Raw genomic sequence first — 24,913 nt, forward strand, 5'->3', positions numbered from 1 at the left:
CACATGGGAGACCGGAGGCTATTTTCAGAACTTCATTCAGATCCTGAGTAATTTCCTGATCTAGCACTTGCAAAATGTGAGTCACAGAGCCAAGCTTTCATTAAAGCCAGATTTCAGCAAAATATGAGGTCCATGCAAGAGGATGAATTTAGTACTCTGAGTCCTGACATCTGCCTAACTCTGTAGGGAGTTTAACTTGTTATGCTCTCGCAACACTTATATGCACAGTTCCATTAAACTTGTCTTAAGCAGAAAACAGACATTTTGTGTGGAGGCCCAGAATTAGTAGTTCACAATTAACAGGCAGCTGAAGGCCACATTAGAGAGGCCTTTTATGACCCTTCCTGGAGCATGAGGCCTTGGCAATAGTCAGATATCCTTTCTAAAGCTGATGACTCCAATGTACATGGAGTTGCCTTTGAAGAAGCTGCACTGGGGACAGAATGCAGCAGCCCATCTGCCGTCCAGTGAGAACTGCCGATATCACTTAATGCTGGTTTTACAGTCAGTGTATTGGCTTCCGAGTATAATTCAAAGTGCTGATTTTAACTTTTATGACTTGCACGTAGGTTGTTACAGGGCCTCTTCCTTTAGATTGAAAAGACCAGTGTTTTTCAAACTTGGCAACTTTAAGATGGGTGGATTTCAACTCCCAGAATTCTGCTGGCTGGGGAATTCTGGGAATTGAAGTCTACACATCTTAAAATTGCCAAGTTTGAAAAACACTGGAATAGGCGAATCTGGTACATTTATTGCAACTTGGGAAGTTGAGGGGGGCGGGAAGGGGAAGAGTGTACGCCCCCTCCATATGGAATAGTTTATTCCAAAGATTTGATATTTAGAAAGGCAGTTAAAATCAAGCTTTTCTGCAGAGCTTTTAATTAGTGTTTATTTATTGTTTGTTAGATGTGCACAGCTATCAATATGGATACTGGGGTTACTTTGTGAACTTGTGTTACTGATTTTAATTGCTTTAACATTTTTTGTGTTCACTTTTATAAACAGCTAAGAGTCTTCGTGGAATTGGTGGTTTTTAAACAATGTAAATAAATAAACTTTTATTGTATTGATCCATGGGGGATGTTTAACACAAACACCTATATAATTAAGCCATCTGCGTAATTTGACTTCGTTTTTTAGTCAAAAATAAAAATCACCACACACAACGCCTATGAGTTCATGGTATCTGATGATCGGAATCATAGCCTAAAACATTTGTAGAGTATAACATTGACTATTTCTGTTCAAACCATATTTAGAACTCAGAACTGGAATCAGAACAGTGAGCCTGTTGAGCAAGTTGCTTATAAAGGCTAAAAATATACTCACCTGGTATAAGCCCCTTTTGCCTTACTTGACAAGGATGGAATACAGTTTTTAGAACTTCTTTAGTTAAGCAAGATGTTTGAAAATGACACGTTACAAAAAACAAAGGCATTTCTGTAATGATGTATGAATGGACTAGTTTTACAGTATGGCTCATAATATGCCCTAAAACTATTTGAATACACATTTGAGTTTTTAAAAAATTCTGATATATTAAACCAAAATTTATCTTTATCTATTGCACTTGATAAAGCATGTGTATATGTGTTACGATTTTTCATACCTTAGAGGAGATTATTCTGTTTTCTGCAAACTTCTGGGGAACATAATGGCCATGCTGGGGAAAACGATTTGCAATATAAATAGTTCGATTATCACTCTGATGTGGTGGGTCAAAACCCTGAAAAAAACCAAGAACATTACTTTATTGATAATTTTTACAATACATCTTAAATCTTCCTTTTATCCTCACAATAATTCAGAGAAATAATGTCTCCTTGCTGCCCATCTGAATACATACTCTGGGTGGCATACAGATGAAAAACCAATACAATACCTAAAAAGAAACAAAAGGTAAACCTAATGGTAAGTATAATTCTCCCACTTGGATTTTATATTTATATTTATTATTTTAGTATTGTGGACATTGGTTTTGTAATTTTATGTGCTCGGGTTTTTAAAGGATAATTTTATTGTAAACTGCCCAGAGTCTCCCTTTTTGGGTGGAGATGGGCGGTAAAAGAAATCTGAATAATTAATAAATAAATAAATAAATAAACAAACAAACAAACAAACAAATAAAGGGGGGACGGGACACACAGGCATATCCTAACCAATGGGCATACCCTGAGCTATCCCGGAGCACAGGGGGAAAAAACAGATTTTCAGATATTGTTTAAAGGCTTGCAGGCTTGGCACAACCCATACTTCTGGAAGGATGCTATTCCAAAGGGCAGGTGCCATGACAGAGAAAGTGCAGTTCCTGGGTTCTATCAGATGACACTGCTTAATGGAAGGGACACAAAACATGCCTGCTCTATCAGATCTTACAGGGTGGGCAGAAATGATAGGAAAGAGTCACTTAGCCCTGTGACATGAACGCCTTTATAGGTGATGACCAGCACCCTAAATTGTACCTGGAAGCTCACTGGTAACCAGTGCAGCTGATGTAACAGAAGTGTTACATACTCTCAAACCCCATAGCCAGTCCAGAAGGATACCATGATTGACGGTATTGAAAGCTGCTGAGAGATCAAGAAGAACCAGGATGGTCACACCACCCACATACCAGTCCCTCCAAGGCTCATCAACAACTGCACACACTGCTTCCTCTGTATTATGCCCCAGCTTGAAACCTGACTAAAATGGGTCCACATAATCTACTTCTTCCAGTGCCCTCAGGAACTGTAGTCCAATCACTTTCTCAATATCTTTATTCCAAAAGGGAAGGCTGGAAAGTAATCCAATGCCTAGAGTATTTGTCATGGAGGCCTCATATATATTTTTGTGACCTGGCAGGTCCATCAGCCAGCTACCTGCAGACATGATAAAGGCAAAAACCTCTGCATCTTGCTCCTGTTGTTGCCACTATTTAATCCCTAATATACTTTTACATGAGCTTGGTCAGGTCTGCTGAACTTTTTCCAACAACACTCTAGGTGCTTCTTCTGTAATTGCAACTCCTGAAGCTCCTTGGAAAACCAAGGAAACACCCAGAACCAGCAAATGGGAAGGGGCTGCATAGGAACTATCCAATCCAAGCCCCACGTCACACCCCATTACAGGTAGAAATTAAGGCCTCAGTCAAACTGCCTACTAGATCCTCAGGAAAAATCCCAAGTTCCCTCTGAAACTCACTGGGATCACTGGTCACCTGGGGTAGACTGATCAAAGAGGTCCTATGTCTTTGCAAGGAAAGCGGAGGCAGCACCAGCATGTTGAAAAGCAACCAGAAAGTGTTCTAATCTGGACTGATATTAATGTCCTCCACTTCATATTATATTGCAACTGCCCTGAGGGAAAAACCCATGGGTGCAACCTGTTGGGCCAATAACCTGGGCCAGACCCCGTAGTTGTCCTGGTGGCCAAAAACTCCTGAGCCACCCCAGAGTCTATGCCACATGAAGGGAAGTTAAAATCTCCCAGAGTTGCCATCTCTTAAGACCCCACCGCAAGTACAGCGATCGAGACAAGCAGCTTAGGTAGGGATATCGCTGTACAGCAGGAAAGCCGGTACAGGAGCTACAAAGCCAAATGCTCCCTAGAGGCCAACTTCAATCACTGGGTCCAACATCTTGTTATCTGCAGTGCAGAATCACAGAAAGCCACTTGGGCTTTGTCACCCCATCCCATCTGCCCTATGATTGTGGATGGTGCCAAACCCAAAACCCAGAGGAATGTATGTGAAGGTTTTTTGTTTTAAATGACTAGATATATAATAGCTTGGATGAAAACTTTACACAGCACTTTATTACATCCTCACACACTCCCCAATGTAAAGCTATTGCCCTGGCCGGGCAGGGTTAACTCTACCCTCCTGGTCCTTAAGGGTTGGCTCAGCCACACAAACAATTCTTTTGGGATCAATCCTCACAGTCCTTGAAGTGACATACAGCCCTTGTCTCCATCCAAAACTTCTTGCACTCATTGGAGATCATGTGTTGCCTTGCACGGCTACTCCTTTTGTAAATACAGTCGCATAGCGAAGTTGCTGCCAAGCTCCATGCTAAGCTCCAAGCTCTGTTCTAAGAAATGCTGCTGTTGAGCATCCAAGTTGAACTCCAGGAAGAAATCAGGCAGGGTTGACTGCTAACCATGGTCTGGTCCTGGCAGTTGGATATCAGCCCTGTTTACAACCTGTAGCTACTACACTTGCCCAGATGTCATTTCCTACTCCCTCATCCACTTGCTGTGTCTTCCTCTTCTTCTGCTCATCCACATACCCCACTGGGTTGGTTTCCCTCTTCTAGGTTGAGGGCTTGGGCGGGGTAAAGTGTGCTAACCTGGCTGCCTATGGACAACAGCATGTCCTTGAAAAGGCGAGGATGTGGCCAAACTAGCCAGCTGTGGAGGCTGTTATGCCAGTCAAACAGCTCGGTGTGGCCAAGCGGCTGGCTGGAATGTCAGTGCGGACGTCTGTAGGGTGAAATCTCTGCTGGTCAGTCTGCCTCTCTAAGCAGGCTGGGGGGTGGGGGTTGATAGTGCTTCCCCTCAGGTTTTCCAGTAGAGCCAGGACCTCGTATCCCTTTCTGTACGGGCAGGTGAGGGGGGCAATGAGCTGAGCCTAGCCTTGGGAAAGGGCGGCTGTTTCTGCCCGGCAGCAGTTACTCCAATCAGCATTTTCAGCATTGCTTTTCCAAAGTGCATAAGGTGTTTTCAACTACGCTCCTCTTTTCCTCATAGCCTATCTCAGAGAGGGGGACATTCCCATCTGAGGCTACCCAGGTCTTGGATGAGGGGAGCCTTGCTATGCATCCTCTTGCCATTTAACAGCATGGTGGTACTCAGTGAAAAGCAAGGTATATTGTATGAGGAGCAACTAGCATCTGCAGGCAACTCATCTTGATAGAAAACTGGTTTGCACTCAAAGCTCATGAAAGGTAGGAACTGTGGAAAATGGTCGAGAGGTACGTGATAAAGAAAAGCTGAAAGGAAGAAGCTAGAGGGGAAATGCTTGTGTAAGATTGAAGTTAACAGCTGGAGTGATGTCTAATATAGAGAACATAAAAGAACCAGTAACAGGAGACTTTCAAATTTCTTGCTCAGACCTGACCCTTCTGAGAAAACCCACCAAGCTGCCAACATTGTAGAACTAATTTTCTAGTCCTTTACTTTTCAAAAATAATTTTTAGTACCAGATAGTATCAGGGAGGGAGGTAAGAGAAAGCTGCCCCAAAAGGTGATCTCTCTTCCTCTTGCTTGCTTTTGTCAGTGTACATAAGGACAAAACTATTCTCTCTCCTTACAGTGCACAGAAAAGAAGAAACTGTGACCAACTGGCTTGGGACCTTCTATTGCTAGGAACTCCAACAGTATGCCCAGGGGCACCAATCTAACTGTAAATATCTCCCTCGCTGTTTCCCAAGCTCCCTGCCCCATCGGAACCTACAAAACACAAAGAAATAAAGTGGGAAATTGCCATGGTACAAAATGACGCCCCAGCCTTCGTTAACTTTGTTTCCAAGAATGGTTCTGTACATCAAACAGATCTTATAAACTTTCCTAGAAAATAAAAACAATGAGGATTGTAGGGAGACAAACAGGCAGGTAGCATTAAGGTGAATTTGTGCTGTACTTTTTAATCAGTTTTGATTTATTTATTTATAAGTAAGACTTACATGGCTGCCTGTCTTCATAACATAACCCAAATGGGTCCCAAGACAACAACAACGACAACAACAACAACAATAAAGCAAAAACTCCCAGTGCCCCAAAGGCAACTCTCCATCACACATCAACGTTCCACTTTACTGGGCCCCAGCGTCACTCTACCCCAGCTCTTAAGCTTTATGTTTGGTTATCAACCGAAACATAAAGACACTGACCGCAATCCAAATCCTCCCTTTCCTCAAATTCTCTAATGGAAGAATTGGATTTGGCAGAGAAACATACCCCAAAGAGCCAAAAAATAAAATGAAGCATAGGTTTTCTCACTTTATCCTATGCTTCAAAATCTCATGATTTCCAACTTTCCTATAACAAAGAGCCAAATATCAAAATATCTTCACTCATCTGACAAAGAGCTCACCTACTTCTTGTGCAGCCCTGCAACATTACTCACATAAATCTCATATGGAGTTCTGCCCATACGATTTTACAGAACTTTCCCAATCAATAACCTTGATAGTTTCACCAGCAACAGTGTTGCCCTAAAGAACACTAATGGAGGCTGAAGCACGTATCCCCCCCTCTAGCAACTGTGCTTGTTTAGCAAAAGAATCAATAGATGCACTGCCACCAACCCCCCAAAAGTGTGCTGCCCATACATCTGCGCAAAGCTAAAAGGAATATCTAAGGCAGGGATTTATAGACAGTAACGTCAAAGAGGCTTCCTTTTTTTCAGAGGATGGAAACAGCAGTGAAAACCTAGCTGAAGTGAAAGTGAGAAGAAGTGCCAGGAAAGGATCAAATTCTCCTCTTTCCAAATACTGCATTTCCCCCAATGTGATACTTTCCAGAGAATTAAGCACTGTGTGCTGTATAATCTGATCCGATGACATTTAAATTACAGTTAGGCTAGCCTTCTCCAATTTGGTAAAAGCCAAGAATATATAGATGTTGATAGAATCAGAAGTCTCCACTGAAGCCACTGAGTCTAACCTTCCCCTAAATACTGGAATTCACATTAATTAAAAAGTAATTAAAAGCTCATTTGGCACTCTGCTTGGTTTCGGAGCCACTGCTACGTTGTATGGTGAACCAAAACAAGTTAAAGTTTCCTTAGATTTATACAATTAAGTGCATGGTATTTAGGATCCAGTGCTGAACTGCACAGGCTGCAATAACTCCTTTAAACTTTGTGTAACTCAGTAGTTAATGAACAAATTGAAAATATAATGAGGCACAAAGGACCAGGCTCCAATTATCCTACCTCGGACACATTATACGGAGACCCAGCTCTCTGGAAAAGGCTCTAATGCTGGAAAGGTGGAAGGACAGAGAAGGAGAGGACGACCAGCAGCAATGAGTGCACTGCTGGGAGACTTGAAAGAACATGTTAGGGATAGATGTCATGGTCTATCTATGTGGTTGCTAGGAGTCAAAAACGACTTGATCGCACATAATCCATCAATTAATCACTAACACAATCACTCCAGATCTGAAGAAATCTGAAATTATATTTGCAGACAAATAGAACTGGCAATAAAACCAGCCTTCAGCAAAGGATTGTTACCTTGTCATGGTGCTGGAGCTTGAGCACCTCAATGATGCCATGAGCTAAACCGTGAAGGGCCACCCAAGACGGGAAGGTCATGACAGAGAGGTCAGACTAAATGCGATCCCTGGGGGAGGTAATGGCAACCCACCCCGGTATTCTTGCCGTGAAAACTCAATGGATCAGTACAACCAGAGATATGTCGGTATACCATCGGAAGATGAAACCCTCAGGTCGGAAGATGGTCAAAATGCTACTGGGGAGGAACAGAGGATGAGTTCAACTAGCCCCAGACGTGATGACGCAGCTAGCTCAAAGCCGAAAGGATGGCTAGCGGCTGACAGTGCTGGTGGCGAACGGCGAATCCGATGTTCTAAGGATCAACACATCATTGGAACCTGGAATGTAAGATCTATGAGCCAGGGCAAATTGGATGTGGTTACTGGTGAGATGTCAAGATTAAAGATAGACATTTTGGGTGTCAGTGAACTGAAATGGACTGGAATGGGCCACTTCACATCAAATGACCACCAGATCTACTAATGTGGACAAGAGGACCACAGAAGAAATGGAGTAGCCTTCATAATTAATAGTAAAGTGGCTAAAGCAGTGCTTGGATACAATCCAAAAAATGACAGAATGACCTCAATTCGAATTCAGGGCAAGCCATCTAACATCACAGTGATCCAAATATACGCCCCAACCACAAATGCTGAAGAAGCTGAAGTAGAGCAGTTCTATGAGGATCTGCAGCACCTACTGGACAACACGCCTAAAAGAGATGTTATTTTCATCACGGGAGACTGGAATGCTAAGGTGGGCAGTCAAATGACACCTGGAATTACAGGTAAGCATGGCCCGGGAGAACAAAACGAAGCAGGACATAGGCTGATAGAATTTTAGCAAGACAACTCACTCTGCATAACAAACACTCTCTTCCAACAACCTAAGAGATGGCTTTATACATGGACTTCACCAGATGGACAACACCGAAATCAGATTGACTACATCCTTTGCAGCCAAAGGTGGCGGACATCTGTACAGTCGGTAAAAACAAGGCCTGGAGCTGACTGTAGTTCCGATCACAAACTACTTCTTGCACAATTTAGGATCAGACTAAAGAGATTAGGGAAGACCCACAGATCAGCTAGATATGAGCTCACTAATATTCCTAAGGAATATGCAGTGGAGGTGAAGAATAGATTTAAGGGACTGGATTTAGCAGATAGGGTCCTGGAAGAACTCTGGACAGAAGTTCGCAGCATTGTTCAGGAGGCGGCAACAAAATACATCCCAAAGAAAGAGAAAACCAAGAAGGCAAAATGGCTGTCTGCTGAGACACTAGAAGTAGCCCAAGGGAGAAGGAAAGCAAAAGGCAATAGTGATAGGGGGAGATATGCCCAATTAAATGCAAAATTCCAGAGGTTAGCCAGAAGAGATAAGGAATTATTTTTAAACAAGCAATGCGCGGAAGTGGAAGAAGACAATAGAATAGGAAGGACAAGAGACCTCTTCCAGAAAATTAGAAACATTGGAGGTAAATTCCAGGCAAAAATGGGTATGATCAAAAACAAAGATGGCAAGGACCTAACAGAAGAAGAAGAGATCAAGAAAAGGTGGCAAGAATATACAGAAGACCTGTATAAGAAGGATAACAATATTGGGGATAGCTTTGACGGTGTGGTCAGTGAGCTAGAGCCAGACATCCTGAAGAGTGAGGTTGAATGGGCCTTAAGAAGCATTGCTAATAACAAGGCAGCAGGAGACGACGGCATCCCAGCTGAACTGTTCAAAATCTTGCAAGATGATGCTGTCAAGGTAATGCATGCTATACGCCAGCAAATTTGGAAAACACAAGAATGGCCATCAGATCGAAAAAATCAACTTATATCCCCATACCAAAAAAGGGGAACACTAAAGAATGTTCAAACTATCGAACAGTGGCACTGATTTCACATGCCAGTAAGGTAATGCTCAAGATCCTGCAAGGTAGACTTCAGCAATTCATGGAGCGAGAATTGCCAGATGCACAAGCTGGGTTTAGAAAAGGCAGAGGAACTAGGGACCAAATTGCCAATATCCGCTGGATAATGGAAAAAGCCAGGGAGTTTCAGAAAAACATCTATTTCTGTTTTATTGACTATTCTAAAGCCTTTGACTGTGTGGACCATAACAAATTGTGGCAAGTTCTTAGTGGTATGGGGATACCAAGTCATCTTGTATGCCTCCTGAAGAATCTGTATAACGACCAAGTAGCAACAGTAAGAACAGACCACGGAACAACAGACTGGTTTAAGATTGGGAAAGGAGTACGGCAGGGCTGTATACTCTCACCCTACCTATTCAACTTGTATGCAGAACACATCATGCGACAAGCTGGCCTTGAGGAATCCAAGGCTGGAGTTAAAATCTCTGGAAGAAACATTAACAATCTCAGATATGCAGATGATACCACTTTGATAGCTGAAAGTGAAGAGGAACTGAGGAGCCTTATGATGAAGGTGAAAGAAGAAAGTGCAAAAGCTGGTTTGCAGCTAAACCTCAAAAAAACCAAGATTATGGCAACCAGCTTGATTGATAACTGGCAAATAGAGGGAGAAAATGTAGAAGCAGTGAAAGACTTTGTATTCCTAGGTGCAAAGATTACTGCAGATGCTGACTGCAGTCAGGAAATCAGAAGACGCTTAGTCCTTGGAAGAAGAGCAATGACAAATCTCGATAAAATAGTTAAGAGCAGAGACATCACACTGACAACAAAGGCCCGCATAGTTAAAGCAATGGTGTTCCCTGTAGTAACCTATGGCTGCGAGAGCTGGACCATAAGGAAGGCTGAGCGAAGGAAGATCGATGCTTTTGAACTGTGGTGTTGGAGGAAAATTCTGAGAGTGCCTTGGACTGCAAGAAGATCCAACCAGTCCATCCTCCAGGAAATAAAGCCAGACTGCTCACTTGAGGGAATGATATTAAAGGCAAAACTGAAATACTTTGGCCACATCATGAGAAGACAGGACACCCTGGAGAAGATGCTGATGCTAGGGAGAGTGGAAGGCAAAAGGAAGAGGGGCCGACCAAGGGCAAGATGGATGGATGATATTCTAGAGGTGACGGACTCGTCCCTGGGGGAGCTGGGGGTGTTGACGACCGACAGGAAGCTCTGGCGTGGGCTGGTCCATGAAGTCACGAAGAGTCGGAAGCGACTAAATGAATAAACAACAACAACAATGGAAACAGCCAGGGAGTTTCAGAAAAACATCTATTTCTGTTTTATTGACTATTCTAAAGCCTTTGACTTGCGGACCACAACAAATTGTGGCAAGTTCTTAGTGGTATGGGATACCAAATCATCTTGTCTGCCTCCTGAAGAATCTGTATAACGACCAAGCAGCAACAGTAAGTTCAGACCACGGAACAACGGACTGGTTTAAGATTGGGAAAGGAGTACGGCAGGGCTGTATACTCTCACCCTAGCTATTCAACTTGTACGCAGAACACATCATGCGACATGCTGGGCTTGAGGAATCCAAGGCTGGAGTTAAAATTGCTGGAGGAAACATTAACAATCTCAGATATGCAGATGATACCACTTTGATGGCTGAAAGCGAAGAGGAACTGAGGAGCCTTATGATGAAGGTAAAAGAAGAAAGTGCAAATGCTGGCTTGTAGCTAAACCTAAAAAAAAACCAAGATTATGGCAACCAGCTTGACTGATAACTGGCAAATAGAGGGAGAAAATGTAGAAGCAGTGAAAGACTTTGTATATCTAGGTGCGAAGATTACTGCAGATGCTGACTGCAGTCAGGAAATCAGAAGACGCTTAATCCTTGGGAGAAGAGCAATGACAAATCTCGATAAAAGAGTTAAGAGCAGAGACATCACACTGACAACAAAGGTCCGCATAGTTAAAGCAATGGTGTTCCCCGTAGTAACATATGGCTGCAAGAGCTGGACCATAAGGAAGGCTGAGAGAAGGAAGATCGATGCTTTTGAACTGTGGTGTTGGAGGAAAATTCTGAGTGCCTTGGACTGCAAGAAGATCAAACCAGTTCATCCTCCAGGAAATAAAGCCAGACTGCTCACTTGAGGGAATGATATTAAAGGCAAAACTGAAATACTTTGGCCACATAATGAGAAGACAGGACACCCTGGAGAAGATGCTGATGCTAGGGAGAGTGGAGGGCAAAAGGAAGAGGGGCCGACCAAGGGCAAGGTGGATGGATGATATTCTAGAGGTGACGGACCTGTCCCTGGGGGAGCTGGGGGTGTTGACGACCGACAGGAAGCTCTGGCGTGGGCTGGTCCATGAAGTCACAAAGAGTCGGAAGCGACTAAACGAATAAACAACAATAAAACCAGCATTTAACTGGAAGATTTATGTTTGTAATTACCTTTTTATTAGCTGCATTCACATACTGCACTAAACTACAGGGCAGTTTTTTTTCTTTTAACATATTAAAAAAAAATTTAATCTGTTCAATCGTGTCCGATTCTCAGAGACTGCCTGGACAAGTCCCTGCAGTTTTCTTGGCATGGGTTTTCGGAATTGGTTTGCCACTGCCTCTAGTCAGAATCCAAAGTTTAAAAATGATACTCAGTGCAATGTGTGAAGACAATCAAAAGGTTACACAGGTGCTGCTATTATTTCAAATCAGCTGACCTCAGATTGAATTTAACAAAATCTGTATTAGTTCCAGTTCTGCTTCAGAGGATTTACTTCTGGAAACCACTAAACTGCTCGAGAACAGCACAGTCTGGGAGGTGGTTCAGCATGGTCAAGAGGAACAGAACATCCCTAGTAATCAGGAAACACAGAAACTAGTCACAGATGTAAGAAAAGAAAGCTATGTGGATGTCAATTAACATAAAATGTCTTACTCCGAAACAGAAAGCAACCATTAATCTGTAATTGGCATGTGGTCATTCACAAGTAGAGCATAATTAACACCTCTTTCTCTTCTGATCTTTATAACAAGCCCATAACATGAGAGCGAAGTTTGGGAAGTATGCTGGTAGCAAATATGACTACTACAATCAGATGCCACCATTATATTTCATGTAATCTAGTCATCAAAAAAGAAAATTTGTTTATCGAAAAGACAGTTTTCTTTTAAAAAGTTGTTAAAGCTTCTAAGTAGGACAGAGACAACAGACTGCAGACAGCAATAAGCTGCTTACTCTATAAGTACAGTTCTGCATAAAATCTGCTGGGCTTCATATTTCAGCTTCAAGGACATAAGGATAGGGATCTTTATTTGTCTCCCTTACTTTCAGCACAAAAACATGATCTCATTCTATTATTTTACTCAAAGAGATCCTTCTGTCAAATGAACCAGGAATTAAGCAAAACCAAAGAAAGCACTCCTGAAATTTTTAAAAACTGGGGGGGGGGGGGGATTGAATTACAGCTAGGTTGCTGTAATCATATGTCAACCCCCCTTCAATCATAAATGCACTTAATTTTTAAATGGCAACCCTCAAAAACAATTTTAGTGGAAAAAAGAAGACAAAATTGACTTTATGTTCCCTCAAATGCTTTGTCAAATCAATTCAAGCCACCATTACTTGCTGGTTCTCAAAGGCCTTATACAAGCAGTTAAAAGGCACAGTTACAGCAGGAAAAGTTAACGGTAGGTATAAATGCAGAATCAGACATAAGGGGCAAAGGTAGATAACAGGCTATTACTGGAAGATATGAATGAGATGCTCTGTTCTTTTCAAATGTCCAAAACTCCCTTCCTCAGTACTCCAGACTTTGCATGTAACACCACCCTGCCATAAAAATTTAGCAAAAACTATTTCTATCTGTAGGCACAACAAATGAAAAGAACAAAGGGTAATGTTAAATGAGGAACTCTCCTCAGCATGTTATTTAGTGTTAGAGAGGTTCTTAACATGCATGACTGGGGATTTGTATTTGTAAATAGAATGAAAAACTGTAAGTCCAATTCAAGGTGTTGGTTATCACCTTAAAGCCCTACATGGCATGGGGCCAGGTCACCTAAGGGACTGTCTCATCCACATCACATTGATCCATCCCACCCGGTCACGCAGAGAGGGCACGTTGCGGACCCCGTCTGTAAGAGAATGCTCCCGCCCTCTGGAACATTCTTCCCCTGGAGGTGAGACAGGCCCCCTCGCTCCTGGACTTCCGTAAAAAACTAAAAACCTGGTTTTGCCAGCATGCCTGGAGCAGGAAGGGGAACAGGCGTTCGTGGGGGAACAGGCGTCCGTGGGGATGGCTAGTGCCCTAGAAGGGCCCTTTATACTCACGGACTAAGATACAATCTTTAGCCATCTGGATCCTATCATATTTTGTGTCTTTTACTTATTTATATTTATATCTGTTGTATTTAAAGCAGTATTGAATTTTAAACTTTGTTTTTGTTGTAAACTGCCCAGAGTCCCTCCTTTGGGGGGGGAGATGGGCGGTGATAAAATTCGATAAACAAACAAACAAACAAATAAATAAAAAATGAAGTAAAATACCTATTGAAAATAAACTTGCTTGCTTCTTCATGTTACAGAAAAAGCTAATCCATTTTTCTCATGTCTCTGCATCTGACAGAAAAAAATATAAAAGGAATCTTGTTACACGTTTTTGTTACAGCAACTGAAATGCTGTGCGGTGCCTCACACACAACCTCATTTGTGTTCTCCTCTGGACTCATCAAGTTGCAGCCCTAACAGAATGGCCTCTTACCTACTTAGTTTGGAGAAAGCATGAAGCGCAGCAAAGGTTCGTCAACAAAGCAGCCCTTCCCGATTCCATCTGCCCAGCAGACAGATGGTGGCAATGGGATTGCCAATAAAAGGGTGACCCTAATGGGGTCATCCCTGTGGGGGAGGGCAAGGGCCATCCCTCTTGACCCTGAGAAAAAGGATTCAAGATACTTAAGAAAGGATTAAAATGTGTCAGTGTAAATGGGGGATGGGGAGAGGGGGTTCTTATACATTTCCCACACACAGGAGGTATAGGATCTGGGGTAGTTCTTAGGACTGGGTTACCTCATCTTACTGGCACAGATCCAGGTAGTCATATCAGTTTGTCAATTCTCTGCTTGATGCTGTTGCTGAATGCCAGAATGATCCACAATAAAACATCTTACATCCACAATATCATTAAGAACAAATGGATTGAACTGGTTTATAACACTGAGTCTTGGGGAGAAGAGATGGGTGGCCCCAGATGTAACCTGGCTATTGCTCACCTAGGTATGCTTCATAGAATTAAGGTAGATCAGTGAGACCTGAGGAAAGGGAGGGGGGCTGCAGTCATCCATGGGGATTCCATTTCTCTCACTAGGAAACCAATTAGTTTCCATTCTATATGTGTGAACCTGTACTTTGTGCTGGGTTAGAAGGTCAGACAGGGATATGATGTACCATCAATTTTATTGTCCAACAGCCTTCATGGTAGCATTAAGAATCTTTGGAGTTTGTTCCTTGGATCCTGGAAATGGACTATTACATAACCAAGGCTTCATAACCATGAGGTTATGTTAACCACGGGACTGTCACCGTTCATAAGAACCTCAAAACACAGGCCAGATAAAGATCTAGTTTTTGTTTCTGAATGGCAGGATAATGAACAGATGACCAAAGCAAGGAGGTAACATCCGAAGCATTTCACATTTTGGGTTGACTGCTGCTCCCTTTTACAGGAGTGAGAGACCAGGTCGAAAGGTTCACTCCTGAAGACTTAGGTAATTTATGAATACTTTGGGGGTTTTCTAATGGGTATAACTGTTACTCCTACTGAAACTCTAGCCTCACTATGGAACAGTGCGATGGCCCAGGTTCATACCTGAGAGTTCTCTCCTCTTGCATTAATTTACTGAGCAGCATAGAAAAATGAAATGCTGGGGGAAGCAACTAGAGCACAGATGGTACCAAGACTTGGCAGCAAAACTGCCAAGCGCAGGAGAGAGATGCCTACCTTGTAGCAATTTCAGAAGCAAAGAGGACTTTTTTTTGCCTCCACTTATTTCCCCAGTGAACCAGTAGCAGAGCTTCTTTGAGTACTTAAGGATCTGACCAGTGTAAGTATGACAGTTCAGTTGAGCCTCAGCCTGGAGAAGTGATGCAATGACTTTGTGTTGTACTTTTATGAGCAAAATCACTCAAATTCATACTGATCTGGGTGTGAAAATTAAAAGCAGATCTGGAAGAGGTTGGCAGCACACTGATTATTCACTGTGACATCAGTTTCAGACACTTGACTGAAGAGGTTTTTCACAGGTATTCCCCCAACCACCTACATTATCCTGCCCCTTCAAAGCAAGCCCATTAGGAATGTTGGGGTGGGTTGAGAAACTGATGAATACTTCATTATGAAAGGGAGTAATGCTAAAAGACTTGAAGGTGTCAGTGATTTTACCTATCCTGAAGACGACCTCTGTGATTCTGAAGGTATTACCGAACTCCTGTGCAATCACTAACAGCACCATTTGGGGCACAATTATGAAAGAATGATGGCTTAACAACTATTGTATGAAACTGATTTTTTTGCATCCATTGCAGTCCAGTTTTAGGGATGGTTTCAGCAGAGGACCTACCTTGGTTTCCCTCATTGATACCCTGTTATGAGGTAAGAGATGGGGGAATGCCAATCTACTGATCCTTCTTGATTTCTTTGCAGTTTTTGATATCATGAACTTTGGCCTCCTACTGGGATGACTACATAAGTTAAGAATCAGAAGCACAGAGTTAGGAATCAGAAGCACAGTGCTTCTATTTCTATCTGCAGGGCTATTCCCAAATAGTAGCTCTGGGTGACTTATGTTGAGACCCACTGCAATCATACTGAGGGGTTCCATGGGGTCAGTCTTGTCACCCATGCTATTTAATATCTATAAGTTGCTAGAAGAGATGATCTAGATTTCTGGAGTGCAATGTCACCCATGGGCAGATGACATATAACTCTATCCTGTTCATCTGAATCAGAATCTAGTGGAACCCTAGAATCAGGGCTTATAGGCTTTGACAGACTAGATGAGGGCCAACAAACTGAAGCTCAATCCTGGGAAGGAAACTGTCTGGTTGGACAGATCTTACATTCAGGAATTGTTTCTACTGCTGGGTTCCCCTACTAGAACAAATAGGTGATTTGGCAGTTTGGCTCTTGGACGGCAAATTGTTGCTGGAGGCACATATGATAGTGTCAGGCCCAGCCCAAGAACAATGAAGAATCAATCCAATCAAACTTCAGATCTTTATTTGCTCACACCATATAGACAAAATCTTGCCAGACCAAAGCAAGTGTACCTATCCTAAGGGGAAATAACTTGTGAAAGCTCTAGGGTGGGGCTATTCTGAACTTCTTAGTTTTCCCACCATTGCTTCCCAGACTATGTTTTCTATAATCTTGCTCCCCTCCTTGGAATGTACTCCCTCCTTCCCAAGAACCAGCAGCATTACTGAAATCTACCATAGATAGATCGATCTCTACAGCATCTATCACAGTTTCAGCTACTGAGAAATATACTAATAATTATTGCAATGCACTGAATGTGGGGCTACTCTTGGCAATCTAGAGATTACAGCTGGAGCAGAACACTACAACAGGATAGTACTTGGGTTTAGAAAACAGGTGTATATTATCTTATTCTGTGAGTGCTGCATTGACTGTCAATGGCATTCCCCCCCCCCCCGATCTGTTCAATCATGCCCAATTCTCTGAGACTGCCTGGACAAGTCCCTGCAGTTTTCTTGACAAGGTGTCATGAGTAAGGATGGCGAGCAGGGGGCTCCCATCCAGGCTGTAAAGCGCATGCGTAGTACTGAGGAATTAGGTAGCCATTCAAAGAGACACAGATTGGGCCCGCCTTAGTCTCTGGGGTTTATATGTCTGGGTTTTTCCCATGCTTCTTCAGTTTGTTAGGATTTTCTGTTATGTAGCAGTAATAAAACACTAGAGACCTATTCCTTGTCTCAGTGTGGTTCCTGGCTGTTAGGACACAAGGTATTTTCAGAAGTGGTTTGCCATTGCCTCCTTCCTAGGGCTGAGAGAAAGTGACTGGCCTGAGGTCACCCAGCTGGCTTTGTGCTTCAGGTGGGACTAGAACTCATGGTCTCCCGGTTTCTAGCCTGATGCCTTAACCACACCCCCGAACTGGCTCATCAATAGCATACTGGGCCTCACCTGAGATACTGATACTTACCAATAAATCCCTAAAAGTCGCTAGACCTGAATATTTGAGAAATCTCCTCACCCAATACTTACCACATCACAATCTGAGACCTGCTCAGGAAAGCTTACCGACAGTCCTTCCTGTGTGAGAGGTTATTAGGACACATAGCTTTGGGGGGCCTTCTGCCAACACTAGACCTTCAGAACAAATGTCCAATAGAACTAAGGCATGGTTCCCTCATTTTGGATTCTTAGAAAACAGCTGAAGACTACCTATTTACTTTGGCATTTCCTGAAACCTGAGTGGCCTTATCAAATTTGGCTTTAATTCTTATAATGTTAATAAAAATACCTTAATCTTTAGAATTACTTTACTGTTTGAAATTCTAATGTTATTTTAATTGAGATTGTTAGAAGCTGCCCAGAGCACCATGAGGTGAAAGGGATATCAATGGAAAGCACAGTACACTAATGCTGAATTTTTAGAAGTTATATTTATTCAGATGTCAATTCTCCCTGAACCTCCAAACTCTTAAGAGTTTATTCTGAAAATGAGCTGGACCACATTGGAAAGAGTTCACCCATGAGGAAATTTAAGATGCGATTGTTTCTGACTCACAAGACATTAGTACTATGAACAGCTCTAGATAAACATTTTGAGCTTCAACTTGACTGATAAAAAATGCGAAGTATGCATCTGGTAAGGTAAAAAATTGTACCACACCCAGGTATTTACTGTAAACGGGTCTAAAAGATATTTTGAAGGAGTGTAAGATCAACAGCTGGAAGTTACCCAAACCTAGAATAAATTATTGCTGAAGGTGTAGCTCTTCAGTTGCAGTATTTGTGTGCTGAATTTTGGGATGCCTTTAGAAAACTGATGATCTTGATAAATTTACCTACAGACCCAAAAGTACCAGGTGGGAGAACAGCTTTACTTTCAGCTTCACATTACACAGTATAAGTGATATAACAGAGGACATTCTCTTGGGCACATTCCCAAAGCCCAGATGGAGCCAAATCCACTGAGAACGTGTCTGGATGAATTACCACAGGTGCATTTTTATCTTGAAACTCATCGAATAAAATCCGTAAATCATCTATTTTATCTAGGCTACAAAGACATCACTGATGCTATTGTTTCACAGGTCCAATGTGAATGTGTTTTCTTACACTGTAGAACTGGCTCTCAGCGTCAGCTATCCTGGGACTGCAGAGCTGAAGGGGCAGTAGTGTTTGTATATAAATGTCATTTTTTCCAGATATTTTCATTTCATTTTTCAAATGTACACCTTGCTTTGTTGTAGAAGCCAAACAAGGAAGTATATCTAATATTGCTATTCCTGTTGTTCTAAATGGTCTAGTTCTGGGTTATCCAGAAAGGTGGCAATAGACAAAGTTTTCTAAAATGACGTTCACTTCAGAAGTAACATGAAAATAGATTTAAGACTGAACGTTTGGAACATAATCCAAGCAAAGGATCCACTTGAGTGTCAGTGTGATGTAATAGTGAAGGTGTTTGAATAAGACAAGGGACTCCCAAATTCAGGATGACTCTCAGCCAAAGCAGCTCACAGGATAATTTGTGTCATTCCATATTATCCTACCTCATAGGGTTGCTGTTTTGAACGCCAAGTAAAGGGAAATTCCATGTAAGCAATTTTATTACATTAATAACAACAGTATCAGATACAAAAATAACTCCCTTCAAACCATCATCACCCATTTGTTCAAACACATGACAATGTGAAATGTGTGTTTCAGCAGTTGATATAAAGCAGCTTGATTCTCAAATGATTCTGCTAGATGTAAAGCTTCAATTACATGTTACTCTGAAGCTCCAGGGATCAGAGGCCGCTGCAAATCGATGGAGCCAAGCCAGGTCTATCTGTACATCATCCATAGTCAGAGGCTCGCCATCTGTTCCACATAAATGATGCAACAATGCCAAAATCTCCAACTGAGAAAAAGACTGCCATCTGTGGATTGCTAGACATCAACAGGAAAATCTTAGGAAGTTACTAGGAATTTCAAAAATAAACTCCGTGACAATTCTATGTTCAAATACCTGTGACAGAAAAAGTAAGACTGGCATAACATTATAGAAAGTGCTCATATTTAGAAAAACCACAATATGGAGGCTTGAATGTCACATGACATTCTGGAGGAAGAACAGGAAAACCGCAATACAATAGCTATAGCACTAAATATTTAGTCACACTTCTAGAAAGGTTAGAAGTACAGCCAATATCATCACATGAGTGAATTTTAAAGCAAAGGTAGATGCAGAAACTGTTCCCAAAAGATGGAGGTTATACAAGATCTTTGATTTTTCTAATCCATCCAACAAATTCCTAATTGCTCCCTTGTGGAACACAGCTCTACCAGCCAAGACAACTGAACATACGTGATACATCTCCTTACAATCAATGAACAAATGAGAATGCAGCCTTGTCCAGATTCTAGGCTTTCAAGAGGCCATTTGGCCATTCATTGTTAGAATCAAACACCAGAACTTGCACTCATGGACCTCAAATCAGGAATTGAGCATAATCCGCACCAGCCCTCAACTACATTGGATTTCAACTATAATTTCCAGCCTACACGACCTAGTGTTATTTTAATCCATGGATCCAACAATCTCAATTTTCCCTCAAACTTTCTCTTTCTTCAGGCAGCACAGAAGTTGTCCTAGTTATGTCTCCAATTTGAAAAATGGAGAATAAAAATATTGTCTCAAACAGGCACTCATCATTGTTAAGATCAGGCTGCCTGTCTTTGTCCAGAACGAACAAGTCACATTTAAAATCACACATACACAACCTCTGAAATTTCAGTAAACCATAATTATTAAAACTGAATCATCAGTATGTTGTACACGCAGAAATAGCAGCTACTTTTCTATGCCAACGATCACACCTTACCACTTAGAACATTCTTTAAACAGCGTAATAGGCTGTGTGTTATTATTATAGTGCCCTTCCTAAAAGATTGAGGAATGACCAAATAATAGCTACAGAAACCAAGAAACACCATCCTACATATTCTAGGATTATCTCGAAAATCCAGTAATAACCATATCTTAATTAAGTTTCTAGATGCTAGAATGTAAGTCTTATCTTGTTCAGTTGGACTCCCTTCCAAATGACTATGTATAGGACTTAGCTTCCAATTACATAAATATTCCTGACTAACTGGGTCAGTTTTCATGAAAAGAGGCATATCTATTGATATTCTGCTGTAAGTTTATTTAGCTAACAGAGACACTGGCTTGTTCCTCTCAGGGTAGATGTTTTGCAGAACATGCCCAACTTACTACCCCCAAAATTATGAGTGTATTTCCCCCATGAGTTCAAAATTCTTAAATATATTAGGCATGTATATATTTAATGTATTTCCTTGCCCCTGCCATGTCTTCAACCTAGTTCTACTAAATTAACTGTACTAAATGATGCCACTGAATACCCAATTGTGGCCCTCAGACTCAAAAGAAATTGTACACCTTTGCATTAAACACACCACACGTAGTTCTCACTTAACAACCACAACTGAGACCAGAATTTTGATTGCTAAGCAAAGCAGTTATTAAGCGAATCTGACCTGATTTTACAAGTTTTTGTGGTGGTGCTGAAGCAAATCACTGCGGCGTTAATTGAACCATATGGTTGTTAAGTGAATCATGTGGTTCCCCATTGATTCTGCTTGCCAGAAGCTGGCTGGGAAGGTCGAAAATATCAATCATGTGACCATGGGATGCTGTGATGGTTATAAATGCAAACCAGTTGCCAAGAGCCTGAATTGTGATCATGTGACTGCTGTGACAGTTGTTAAGTGTGAGGACCGGTCACAAATCAGTTTTTCAGCATTGTCAAATGTCTGAACCATCACTAAGCGAATGGTCATTAAGCGAGGACTACCTTTACGGACCAAGCTATCCATGACTTGCTATCCACGCCTACTCATATGAGAAACTAGTGGGCATGGACTGAGCTGTTCACATTTTTGCAAATTATTCAAAACCTATAGGAATGTTATCTCAATTGGAATGGAAATTGCCTTTTTTTAATTGATCCAACACTTAATTCCATCAGTTACTATGAATATGATTAGTAAGGTTGAGTACCTATTTTTTAACTATTTTAAACCAAGAGCAACTGTTACATTCAAAACAACAAAAATGGCAGATAGTATTTTCGATCTCAAAGATTCCATTTATCTTATTTATGTTCTTAGATTGTAACTGAGGTTTATATGTTTTTATTATTACTCTTATTGTAAACCGCACAGAGTCCCCCGTTGGGAGAGATGAGTGGTGATATAAATTTAAACAATAAATAAATTTATAAAAAATCTATCATAGTATCTTGTTTTTATAAAATACAGCCAACTGTACATCAACCCTGCAAACCTAAAGACCAGCCAGTCAAACCATCAGGGAAAATAATTAGCCAAGCAAATCAAGCAACAAAATGTAATAATGTAATACTTGCCCCTGACATGGAAGCAAATGCTACAAGAGAACCAAAGAGATTGGAGAATAGACCTAATATTGAGTCTGCTTCAAATTGACAACAAATGAGATACCTCAAGGCCAATGAATTAGGTGATAATCCAGACAATCCAGTGGCCTTTATAAGGGACTCCAAGTCCATCCAAAACTCACCGCAAGTAATTCCAGGAGTAGGAATCATTGTTCTATTTTCAACAAGGAAGGATTATTAAATTGCATTGATGTTGAAGACTCACTACTTTTAGAATATAGCCCTAAGCACTCCACTTTGAAAATAAGTTCCTGGAATATTGCTGGTTGGTTTAATAAGTGTAATGATATTTCTTTCAATATTTAAGAAATTTTGATATTATTCTATTACAGGAAACCTGGGTGCACAATCATTTACATTTTCAGGGCTTTACTGCATTTGTTGTAAAGGCTTCTAGAATTCCGAGAAAGGGCATAATAACACAGGCTTAGCAATCCTTGTCTCAAGTGCTTTAAAGGCAGAGACTACCTTAGTAGAGTATTATGGACAACATGCTAGTACAATCCAATTCAAATTAAAGCATTTTGATTTAATAATTATAAATATTTATCTTCTACCAGTTAAAACACTACTCCAAATTAAACATATTTGGACAGAATTGGAATACATATATGTATGTACGTACTCTAGTATCTGGAGCATCCACTGCATCTAATCAAAGAAATACTCAATTGAGTATTACTTCCAGTTGGTTTGATGCAGACTGTGCCACAGCTAAGAAAAAATTAAGAGCTCTATATTTAGCATACAGAAGGTCTAATTTAAAACAGCCCCCCTTAAGATATTATGAAATGAAGAAAAATTATAAGATACTAATAAGTCAGAAGAAACAGAAAACAGAGAGATATTCCTGTTATTAATAAATGCTTCTTTGTATAAAGACTTGAAAACTTTTTGGAATTCAATTTCCAGGGCTTTCACTGCTCCGTCAGTCCCAGATTGCTATATATCATCTAAGACCTGGGAAAAATATTTTAAATTAATATTTATGGAACAAACAAGTCAGAGAGTCTGCCTTTTGTTACCCAAGAAATATAGTTTTACAGGTTTCAAAATAACAAATATTTGGATTACGTTCGTAGATTCTACAAATGCTGCAGTTTGTTTCTAAAGAGCGTATTTCATTATAACAAGTAGTCAGTATGCATTCTTGTTCAATGAACACACTAACTGTGAGTGTGTTTACTGAACATGCACTTGTCTATTAATCTATTAAAGGAATGCAGGAAATGCAGCAAGACAGAAAGTCAGTTTTGCTTCTTTGCTTTTTACTAGATGGGATTTATTACTTTGGTGTCAGGTATAATTCAGCCCTAACTATACAGCAATTTCTTCTCAGATTAACCAAGACACCCAACCTACCTTTTAACACCCAACAGCTCCATAGGTTTTGATAAAGCCTTCCTTTTATTGTTCAGCAAAAGTTGAAATAGTAACAAGTCCTTCCCTCTCCTACTTCTTTCAGAAGTAAACATATAAGGAGTAACTGCTGAAAGCTGAGGTACAGGTAATATGCAGTTTCTTCTGACCCAATCTGATATTTTTTAGTATGTCTGCTCTTTAACTGCGAATTGCTGTGGAAATTGATTCTAGATTCTGATGAGAGAATGGTCTTGCCTCTATCAGCCCAGCTAGTCTTTTGGTGAAGATAAAAAAGCCTGGAGATAAAATAAGTTGTTTGTGTGTCACAGTTTGTGTGAATCTAGAATTCTTGCCAGAGTCATAAGCCGTATTTTCTTACTGCTTTAAGAAAAGAGCTGAGTTCATATAGCTTGAACCATAATCTGGTGAAGTCACAAACAGATGGATTTATGCTACACTAAGAAAAAAAAACTAATGAAATCAGTTTATTAATAAACAACATAATTACAATTAAAAATACCCTGTGGACCCAGTCTATGATTCTGCTTGCAGAGCAACAAGCCAAAGTCTTCTATTTACATACAATCACAAGCCACTAATGGTTCAAGCACTCCCACCTATAAAAAGAGCCAAACAGCAGCATGCTGATAAAAGCAAATAAACCAGCAACACTTAGAATCTGGATTACTGCAGGTTTCAATTTGAATCACTGGGTGACTATATATGTATATTTCAAGGATAGTATAGCTACTGCAGCAAGTCTTTTTTCCCCAAGGCGAACACGGAAGTAGTACTGAATTTTCAGAAACCTTAGACCAGTGTTTCTCAACGTCGGCAACTGTGTGGACTTCAATTCCAGATGCTGGCTGGGGAATCCTGGGAGTCGAAGTCCACACAACTTAAAGTTGCCAAGGTTGAGAAACACTGCCTTAGGCTATAAAGCTCACAAAATTGCCTTGGGCAGTTGCTCTCAAACTACTTCACAGGGATTAAGTAAATAACCTGATCTTATCCATGTTGTTTTTCTGTATTAAAGAAAAGTAGAATAATCCAAAATCTGTTAGCTGAACTTCATAGAGGACGGTAGGATGATGATAATACACATTTCAAACCTGTTTTACTAGTCTAATATTATTATTATATATTACTAACAGCTCCAATATGACCTGTAGGATTTTTCTGTACCTATGCCCGTTATGTAACTCTCAAACAGTGGAATAAACTGGCTCCCTCACTGCTGATAAGCAACACTATTTCATTTACACAGCACTCCTTATCTCTTAGTTATCCTCTCAATGGTACAATGTAGCTATTATTCCAAGGGAGAAAAGGTGAACTATGACTTAAAAGTTTCTTGTTTATGCTTACAGATAAGGCTGCAATTTGGAACTAAGAATCTGAACACTACTAGCATTTCATTTGCTACACCCACATCAGCTTCCAGGGGAACTCAGTGGCAATGTAGAGGCTGGTTTGCATATAGGTTCTGCCTTAGTATGTTGTGTGAACCCTGTTATTTATATTGTATAAAGGGATGGGAAACTTGTGCAGATATTGTTGACCATTCTGACTCAGTCTACTGAGGGGAAAAAAAAAAGAAGAAGAAATACAAGCTCCCTACCACTGGATTTTGAAACAATATAACTTCTTCTTTCCCAGCCTTTCTATTAAAGTTTTAGGAGC

General features: G+C 40.9%; 1 protein-coding gene across 3 annotated transcripts in view; it reads right to left on the reverse strand.

The window, feature by feature from the left end:
• Nucleotides 1-24,913, reverse strand: part of ATP11B (ATPase phospholipid transporting 11B (putative)) — a 99,929-nt gene that overhangs the window by 66,172 nt on the left and 8,844 nt on the right. For all 3 annotated transcript variants that reach the window (XM_063306399.1, XM_063306400.1, XM_063306398.1), the window contains exon 2: nucleotides 1,610-1,726. In XM_063306399.1, the coding sequence (XP_063162469.1) occupies nucleotides 1,610-1,726 (117 nt within the window). The remainder of the gene's footprint in view (nucleotides 1-1,609; nucleotides 1,727-24,913) is intronic.

This window comes from Candoia aspera, chromosome 6 (assembly GCF_035149785.1).
Source record: "Candoia aspera isolate rCanAsp1 chromosome 6, rCanAsp1.hap2, whole genome shotgun sequence".
NCBI classification, from domain to species: domain Eukaryota; kingdom Metazoa; phylum Chordata; class Lepidosauria; order Squamata; family Boidae; genus Candoia; species Candoia aspera.